Consider the following 10143-nt stretch of genomic DNA (forward strand, 5'->3'; position numbering starts at 1 on the left):
CTGCCCGCCCTCTGCTGTGAAACTTTGTTTTCATCAGTGTGATGATGGTTGTGCAGATGGATCAATGGTGCGTGCTGAATGGCCATCTCCAGTTAGAGGTGGAGATTTGACACGAGAGCTCTGAACTCCAGAGGTTCACACTGCTAGATATCTGGTAGTTTTAACAGCACAGTGACACAAATTGAAACACAACACGAGAGAAGCATGAGGCAACACTGTGCACTCAAACATGGAATATTCAAGGAATTCCTGGCAGAATTCCTGGGGACGTTTGTCTTGGTTGTAAGTAACAAATTTTGTATAATTTTTTTTTTCTTCTGTTGTTTCAATTCTGAAATCTTGTTTATACGCTTGTTTCATGTTCAGAAATGTTCTTGCTCTGCATCTGTCTATTATTCTATCTTTGAAAAGAGACTCCTGTGAAAAGCTGCTGTTGTCTTCCTCTTTGTTTGTCAGCTGTTTGGCTGTGGCTCAGTCGCTCAGACCGTCCTCAGTCGAAACACCCTGGGGGAGCCTCTCACCGTCCACATCGGCTTCTCCGTAGGACTGATGATGGCAGCGTATGTGGCCGGTGGAGTGTCGGGTAAATGTGGATTCATGAACTCCTGAAGCCTGATTGTTTATTTGCAGTCAAGTATATCACATGAGCCACCGCATTCCAGTTACAGAGTGTTTGATATTGTAGTTGAAAGTTAAAGGAACAGTTCACCCCCAAAAATTTAAATCTAGTCATTATCTGCTCACTGATGAGGTCGAAGTTGCGTAGTCCATGAAACATTTCTGGGGCTCCACAGCAAAACAAAACTAAATAACTGAAATAGATGGGGACTTGTTTTAAACAGGAAAACACAAACAGAAAAAAAAACTGAAAATGGCCCCATGCAGCTTGCATAATCCAAGTTTAATGAAGTGCTAATATCCAAAATGTATTTGAAAATATGCAATTTACACCCTTTTTTAAGCTTCACTGCAGCTGCTAAGTTTGAAGTGTTAGCAGACACCACGTCTGAAGTGGGTGCATTAGCTCGACCGCTCATCAAGGGTGTAAATAGCATCTTTTCTTTTTCTCTTTCATACGTTATATAAAAGCCTTCATCTGCTTTAGTTGTTTAGCAGAACGCTGCAACTCCGTTTTGCTGTGAAGCTCCAGAAATGTTTTGAGGACTACAAAACTTCAGCCAACCTTCCATCAGCATGAGGGTGAGCAGATAATGGCTGAACGGTCATTTCTGGATGAACCGTTCCTTTAATGCACCTGCAATACAGGTTTCTTTAGAATAATTGTTAATGGATGTTGTTGCTACTGGGCTTGGCTTGGACTTTGCTCACTTTTAATAATATAGTTGTTGCATATTCAGCTTCTTTAATCTACTTTTGAACTCTACAGACTCTATGCTGCATTAAAATAATTCATAGTTAATACAAACAACCTGTGCCAGAACACATAAACAGTCTGACACAGCTTGCCTTTATCTGTTATAATGAAAACACGGTTACTCATGAGGCCTGCAGCTTGTAATAATATAACTTTATTGCTTCCTGTCCAGCCATGTGCCACCTCCGTGGCTCCAGTGTCAGCAGGAACGTGCCAGCGCTCTGTCCAGATTCAATGAATGTGCACTGAGCATTGATTTGTTAGTGCCAGTGCACAGTCTCTGTGGGGTCATACATAACCCTGGGCACTGAATGTCCTGCAAATGCCATTGATCATAGGCTACGTTCATCTGGCTATGACAGAGAGCAGACTCAGTCCAGAACAGACTGCTTGCCTCATCTGAGCAGCAGCTACTTCCAATTTTACATCAGAGGGACAAAATAGATTTAATTAAGACTGACCAGATTTATAATTTGTTTTAAGAAGTAAAAGGCTAGCATGGGGAGAGCACAGCTGGATTGAAAGGGGAACAGAATAACGCTCCCTTTGTTTTGTTTTTTTCCCTCAAAGGTTGAATTTCTAATATGTGGAAATTATTCTGCCTCTTCACTTGTGAGCATACGTAACAAAACCCTGCACCGCCCCGGGGGCTGCTCTCCTTCTGCTGCCCCTCGTAAATGTGACAGCCTCTCTAATGATGGAGAGCAAATCATACCAGCCTCCCCCACCCACATCCACCCTCTCTCACCCTCTGCTTTGTCCTCCGTCCCAGGGGGCCACGTGAACCCTGCTGTGTCTCTGGCTATGGTGATTCTGGGCAAACTGAAGATCTGGAAGTTTCCCTTCTATGTCATCGCTCAGTTTCTTGGTGCTTTTGCTGGAGCCGCTGCAGTCTTCGGGCTGTACTACGGTGAATACAATGAACTTTATTCTCTTATATGTTGAACCAAAGCGGCTGGTTCTGACCTCCAAATGCTTCTCCCAAACTTGAAAAAAGAGCCAACACTCTTACAGCTGGCGGTGTCATCATTGTGCTGTCACATATCTGTTTGTCCTCCTCACAGATGCTTTCATGGACTTCACCAGTGGGATTCTGTCGGTGACGGGAATCAATGCAACAGGTCACATTTTTGCTTCCTACCCTGCGAGACACCTGTCAATCCTCGGTGGCTTCATTGACCAGGTGAGGTCTGGCCTCCGTGACCCAATGACCCCCCTCCTTTGTCGCCGCCCCCATTCAGGCTCTAAATACTGCGAAGTCTGGCAAATGCAGCTAATGCAACATTGATTGCCCCATTTAGTCTGAGAACACCCCCTCTTTTTGCTCAGTTTTTGGGTCTAATGACACATTTCCTGCCATTCTCTGGAGGGTCAAATCTATACCTAACAGCATTTTCCGTCTTTTTAGTTGGTGCAGTGATCCAAAAATAACACGTCTACTGTTGAAAAGCACATCAGGTGAACCACTGAGATAAGCCTAATCAGACAGGTTGTGCTTACGTTAATGTTTCCTTCCCTTTTTACCTTCTGTTTAAATAATGAATCGCAGTTAAAAAGCTAGATTAGAACTATTAAGTTTAGACTTGTTTGTTTTTATGATTTATATATCCAGATTACACAGGTGAAATGAATCATATGCTTTAAGATTACAGTGGATATGTGATTTTAATTTACCCGACCACTACGCAGGTTAATTCTACATATTCTATTTAATTAATTATTTTATTAAAGAGATACACTTTGTCCACGAAGACAGCACACATATATACGGACACACTTTTACCTACATATACTCAGATGTATTATTTAACTGTTGTTTCAGCAATTACTCGACAATTAATGTACATTATACATATATATACACAAATACATTTTTTAATCTAATTTTATGTTTTCATTTTTATATACCCTTTATCTTATATATCTTTTATCTTATGATTTATCTTTACTGAAGCATAAATATTTCTGACTGACTGTGACATGAATTCAGAGAAATCTAAAGCTCATGCAGGAGAGGAAGCAGAGAGCTAAAAGTAAAGGCAAGATAGACAAAATGACATTGAATACAAATAATGAGAGGAAAGAAAATCAGTTAACGCTGTAATTGTGAAGTTACTGACTTATAATCTTCTTCACCTGCCTGAACTGTTGTTTATCAAACAAATATGTTCCTTCTGCAGGTGGTGGGGACAGGTATGCTGGTCCTGTGTATCCTGGCTATCATTGACGGTGGCAACATCGGAGCTCCCAAAGGCGTGGAGCCGCTGGCTATCGGCCTGATCATCATGGCCATTGGTGTGTCTATGGGACTGAATTGTGGCTACCCTCTGAACCCTGCCAGAGACCTGGGACCCCGGCTGTTCACAGCTGTAGCAGGATGGGGGATGGAGGTCTTCAGGTAACTGTAGTCACTGTAGCTGTAGTAAGACATGATCAGGTTACGTTAAGGTTATTGTGTGATTTATCTCATGTATCTGGATTTCATATGAACACAGGAAGTTATACCATGAACAGGTTTTGTGGGAGTGATCAGGCTGGTCCTGCTGCAGGGTTTAAATATCTATCATTTCAAATCCATCTGGGATCTCAGCGATTCTGGAGAATTGGATTACAGTGAGAAGATAATAATTAAATCTTCAATATCCGGTGAGCTTATCCACTAACAAATATTACACTTCAATGTAGACAGTTAATGATTTTTCTTAAATTCAATTTAACAACTCTCATATGATAAAGGGGCTCTATGTAGTTTTGGAGAAGCAATTCAAACTCAGAATTTTGATATTTACAAAATTGATGAGGTAATAATACAAACTCAGACATACGTATTTTTTCCAATAACTGAATAAACATTCTGCTCTCAGAGGAAAATAAGGTCCCCAGAAAACGGTTTGAAGTTAGAAAGGTGGCAGGGTCCGCCACATGTAAACAAAGTAAAACAGTATGAAATTGTGTCGTCCTGTAAGGTCAGTTTATATAGTCATGAAAACAAAGAACGTTTGTTTATTTAGTCTGTTTAGACATAAATAAGCTGTCAGTAAAGATCTTTCTCTTCTCATTTAAATTTCTTCACTGAAACTAGAGAGTGCACCTTTAAATGTCTATGGTTGTACTTTACATATGTGGTTTTACTGCTTCTCGGGTCTTGTGTATTGTATTGTATTTTATTGTATGTATTTATTGAAACCATTATTGAAGCAAACTGATGAAGACCTGAGCTGTTAACATGGACTTTGATAATGTTATATAACGTCACATGCAGTCAACACATGCAGTCGATGCTTGTGAATGATCCAGTGATGACACCGGTGGCCTGCAGTGGCCCCCAGTGCCAGCTGCCCATGTCGCTGCCAGAGAGGTTTTTCAACTCTTTCCTCTTGTTCACAGTACTGCAGACTACTGGTGGTGGATCCCTGTGGCGGGGCCCATGGTGGGCGGAGTGGTGGCAGCCGTCATCTACTACCTGCTGATCGAGCTGCACCATCACCGCGATGAGCCTGAGAAGCCCCATGAGGAGGAGGAGGAGGAGGAGGAAGACGAAGAGGACGACGACAGCAGTCTGAAGGACAAATATGAGATGATCACCATGAGCTAAAGAGAGAAACAAGACATTAACCTCCAGGACTGACCGGTCCGAATCTGTCAGGTGAAGAGCAGCCAGCACAGCTTCAGGATAGTTTCTCTTCTGATTGAAATGATCCTCCGCAGAGACAAGCTTTTCAGCTCAGTGATGACAACATTAGAACATTCACGGGTCAAAACACAAAGTAAAATCAATTAGGACGCTTTTTGGGTAAACAAACTGCAGCTCTGTTAGGCGCAACAGAGTCTGTTTTGATCTGTGCTGTCAGAAAAATGTTGCACCGTCTTTGTAAAATATTGAACCTTTTGTCCAAACCGATACCGGACTGTCTCCTTTGCAATTTATCTTTTTATGTTTTATGTTTCATAAACACACAAACATGTCACTCCTGTGTGCTTTAAAATGTTATGACTTTTCATATTTATGTTGTAAATACTGTATTAAAGACATTAGATGAAAAATACCCTTTATCTGACTATATCCACCTGGTACAGAACTTATGTTTTAGATTTCACCGTTTAAATATGCTCTTATTTTCCACAGTGGTTGTGTTATTATTTGTATATCCACTTAAAACATTTTGGATTTCTTATATTTTCTTCTTTTGCAAACTGTGAGGAAGCCTTCCTTCTGTTCATTATTGATATTTGTATTTTACTCTGTGTTGTTTTGTCTGCATTAAAGTTTCTACAAATATGGACTTGTTGCAGAGACTCCATCATCCATTGCATTTATCACTGAGTTAGTTGATGTCATTTTACTCTCCGCATTCAGACTATTCATCCTCAAATGTCCCTTAAATTGCCCTGCACGTAGGCTCTAATACTGTGTGATGAAGTGAAAAAGGACAGTAACTGGAGACATGAATCTTTTCAGTGAGCCTCACCAGCAGACAATCTTCAACGACACACGAGATGGATCATCTGTGTTTAGCTGACAGGATTGCAGAGGACGATTACACCTCAGTGTCAGCTCAGAACACTCTGCTGTTTAATATTTCCTAGTTATTGTCAAAGATGATACCAGTCACGGTGTCTCCTTTTAACTCCACCTGGAGCCCCAGGTAGTGACACCGCTATTTGAGCTGTAGACGTAAAAGCGATGTGATTTTGACAAATGAATCAGTTAAGTGTGAGGGAACCTGAGGATCCTCCTCACACATTAGAACAAACACCACAGTGTAAATTTACTTAATTACAAGAAAAAATCAAGAACAATAGAGTATTAAGGTTAATTTAAGCATTTATTTTGCAAGTGGGGTCAAAAAACTACTCTGGAGTAGGACTATATAGTTGTAATGTACCTTGAAATTGTACTTGAATGCATATGGTTGGCTGATTTCTGTCACCATCTGTGGGTCACTATTGTGTGTGGCTGCAGGCAAATGTTAAAAACAGGGTCTTAGATGCTTTCAGTGACACTTAAAACGCTCAGAGAGGAGGCTATGGCCAGAAAACACAAACCCCATTTCAACATTTACTCTCAGTGACTGTGAGAGGGTCACTAACTGCAGGAGACCAATGGAGGAGGGGGCAACACCGGAGGACCAGTACAAGAAGTCTCCAAACTTCAGCACTGAATGGAGAGGTTTGTGACCGACTGAATCGGAGCGTTGCGTGGCGAGTTCATCTGCCACCAGCCTGTGGGTCAGAGTGCAGAACGAGTTACTGCTCATGTCAGTTTGTCATGTAATCGTTGCCTGATTACATACATGGAGCAGAGGAGGAAAAATCACTTTGTATGGACTGACTGGCTGCTCAATAACGACACATGTGCAGGTGCATGTGTTCTCCCCTCTCTCACCTATTGGTCAGAGATGATGTAGGGTGACGTGGCGGTGCTGAGTCAGCCTGCTGTGAAGAAGCACTGACTTCACTCTGTTACATTACATCCCATTTATGTAGCTGATGCTTTTCTTCAGAACAGCTTACAATAGGTGAATTCAGCCGTGAGGACTCAACCCAAAAACACTACAAGAATCTTGCAGGTTCACTCAGGTTTCCGAGTCGCTGGAAATGGAGCTTTTGGAAAACTGCTTGGGTGAAGGTATTCAGAAACGCCATTTTCAGTGTGTAATGTGTACACATTTATGTGTAAAACCAGGTTTTTTTGGCTTGTGTCCTTTGTTTGGCAGGCTTCTGACTGGTTAATGTGGCCTTACCGTAGACGATCTATCGGCACCTTGTGTTTTGGCATGCGCTTGACAGCCTGTGTTTGTGTTTTCATACTGTTTGTGTGGACGAGATTTAGTTTTTTAATCTGAGGAAGAAAAAAATGTGTTTTTTAAAAAACCTGTGTATGTGTGGACTAGGCCTCACACTGGCCTTTCGGTCTGTTCAAGGTCAAGACAAAGAACAACAGGGAGGCAGCGTTAAGTATCTACAATCATCGCTTCTGGAAGAGCCTACCAGAGGAGCTGAGAGCCTCCTGGTCTATATTCACCTTTAAAAGAAATCTTAAGACTCACCTGTGTATTTTAGTAATCTATTTTAATCTTAAGTGACCTTGCTACCCTGGTTGCTATATTGTATTTAATTTGTTGTATTTATATATTTCAAAGTTGGAATTAGTTGAGAGTCATCTGCATATCTGATGTGACTTGGAGTAAAAACAACAGAGGAGGGGATGGAGAACAGAACCCGGAGTTTTTAAGTACACAAGGTTCAAACACAAATCAAATTGTTTCAATTAAAGGAAAATCCACAGCAAGTTTTGTAATTCCTCCAACTGGCAGCACCTTTCAAAGATCAGTCACTTTTTTCTCGCAGCAGCCAAAGTTTTCATGAGACCAACAGGGCTGAATGGAGCGGCCTTGATGGACCTCGTGGGCAGGATACGGGACAATGAACTGCCACTGTGTTTTCCAGCCTGGGTGACACTCAGCAGGCTGGTGCCACTTTTACAATCATGCTTTGTCACAACGCTGAGACACAAAAGATGCTGCTCGCTTATGCGGGCTGTGACGTCAGCTCCTTGGACAATGCTGAAGTTCTCGACGCAGGATATTGACCAGGGTTGGAAACACAGTGAGTGACATCAGCTTATGGAGATCCGTGACAAAATGGACGACAGCATCCGTAACGATAGTGTGAGCTTACTTGAATACAACTCAGTAGCCGCATTGTCCAGAAAATATTGAACCCGGGCCAGAGACTGCAGCAGAGGATCCACATTGAAAATCAATAGCGGGCCACATTCCACTGCATGTGCTAATGCGTGCTTCCAGGACCTGACATACACTCTCCTGTGGCTGTTACATCATCAGACACGTTCACGATGATACAAGTCACCAGTAAGTATTGACAGTAAATAATAGTGTGTAATAAACTCAGGGATGATACTGTGAGGAAACTGGAAGATGAATAATATCTGAATTTGCTTTTTCCTTCTTCCAACGTTACTCAAACCAACTGAACATTTCTGAGCTCACACAATATTTTGAATTCAGTTTCATGATTGCTGAAGGCCTCTTCTGTGGAACCAGAAGGGACGAGGAGCCGCACTTTGCTTTTGCAGCTCTGATGATGATGCTGGTGACTCCCAAAACCTCTGGGCCCAACATGTCACCCTCAGCAGCTGCTCCCTCTGCTGTGGACGCTCCTCTACTGCATTCAGCTGAGGGAACAAGTTTCCTTCACTACTTTATTGAGGAATTAACCACAATAAATAATACATTAAAGACGCAGCTTTTAGAGCCCGACACCAGAGGAAAGGCGGATCAGACGTTTGAATTTCTTCCCACTGCCACAGTTCATCTGAATAACATGTAATTCATCATCTAACATCCTCTCATTTAACCCCGTACACTTCTTCATTGAGCAGAATTTAAAGTTTAAAAGAACATTTCTAAAAAAATCTGATTAATGAAATCCTTAATAGTAAACTATGAATGTCAAAAGCTTATCATTTCTGAAGATGAGTGAAGTGAAAGTCTGATGTTGCAACACATTTTTCTTAATGAATGTTTTGGTGTTTTATTTCATTGTTAACAGAAATGAGCCTTGTCTGCCAGTTAAGGCATGAAAAATATGCAAAATAAAAAAAATTGAAAATTGTCATGTGAAGCACAGCAACAGAAAATAGCTTCTTAGGGGCTCCCCCCGAGTCAGCGTGTCTGATCTTCAACCATATACCGATGCGACTCCATGTGAGCGTTGGGTAGAGTTTTATAAAATCGTGATATGAATAATGAAAAATTAGGGGACTTGTAAGAAAAAGCTTACATCAATTAATTTAATAAAAAGTAATTAAAAAAGAAAAGCGACAGCACACTTTGATCTCTGCAATAAAAATGTTATTGAGTCGGTTTCCCAGTCAGAGACCGTCTTCAAACATAAACAGGAAATACGTTTGAAGCCTCAAGAAGGTCTCTGACTAAAGGCTTGTCCCTATAAATGACAGTGTTAATAAAATGTCATAAGTTGTTAGGTTCATTGGTGTAAGGTCCGTCTGAGCCTTTTGCTCAAAGTTGGACAACTTACAAGAAGAATCTATGGACATAAAAAAAATATTGTATGTGGCAAGTTGTCAGTCAATCTTCGAGCATCACCAGGAAAGCAAGAGAACAACAGAGAACTGATACCGACCGCTGACGCTCGAGGTTCTCTGACTGAAAACTCGCCTCGATAAATATTACACAGATTGTTTGCACAGATGCTTTTCTCGGCTTCAGCAGCTCCAACAAATGCTCGTGAGGTGAGCAGCGATCCTGATGGAGAAACTGGTCAAAATGAAAGCAGCAGCAGATATCTAGACATTTGAGTGCTTTAGTAAACAACCTTGGATTAAAAAAAGAAAAGAAAAGAAAAGTAAAATCCGAATGCAGCAGTTGTACAGTGTTCCTGAGCCCATGTAGTGTCATCCTTTATACAATCATGTTTCACAAAGCGGTGAGCCTCGCCCCCCGTTGTGTTCCACACAGTGACCCAACGTTCTTTTAAACTGGGTTTTAAGTCGTGGTCCAAAGCTGTTAAACATCCCACAATGCGACTCAACAGCATCTTTTCTTAGAGTAGAGTCTGAAACAGGTCTAATGACATCACCAGGGTCATCTTCTCCTCCAGAGCCCCGGAGGACATTATGCAACGGTTTTCACAGGCTGAGTAGTACTCTCTGGGATGAGTAATGTCCATATGTAAAAATGTGTGGAGTGCCCTTTTTAAATTCCTCTGCAGTGAACCTGTGC

At 41.5% G+C, this 10143-nt stretch overlaps 1 protein-coding gene across 1 annotated transcript; it reads left to right on the forward strand.

Annotated features, from left to right (window-relative positions):
• Positions 1–9: 9 nt before the first annotated feature.
• On the forward strand, positions 10–5658 carry aqp9a (aquaporin 9a). The gene is made up of 6 exons (XM_030426615.1): positions 10–282; positions 457–583; positions 2148–2285; positions 2440–2558; positions 3556–3773; positions 4763–5658. The coding sequence occupies exons 1-6, from the start codon at positions 205–207 to the stop codon at positions 4968–4970; spliced, it is 888 nt and encodes a 295-aa protein (XP_030282475.1). The 5' UTR covers positions 10–204; the 3' UTR covers positions 4971–5658.
• Positions 5659–10143: the final 4485 nt, after the last annotated feature.

Source organism: Sparus aurata, chromosome 8, assembly GCF_900880675.1.
Source record: "Sparus aurata chromosome 8, fSpaAur1.1, whole genome shotgun sequence".
Taxonomy (NCBI): Eukaryota; Metazoa; Chordata; class Actinopteri; order Spariformes; family Sparidae; genus Sparus; species Sparus aurata.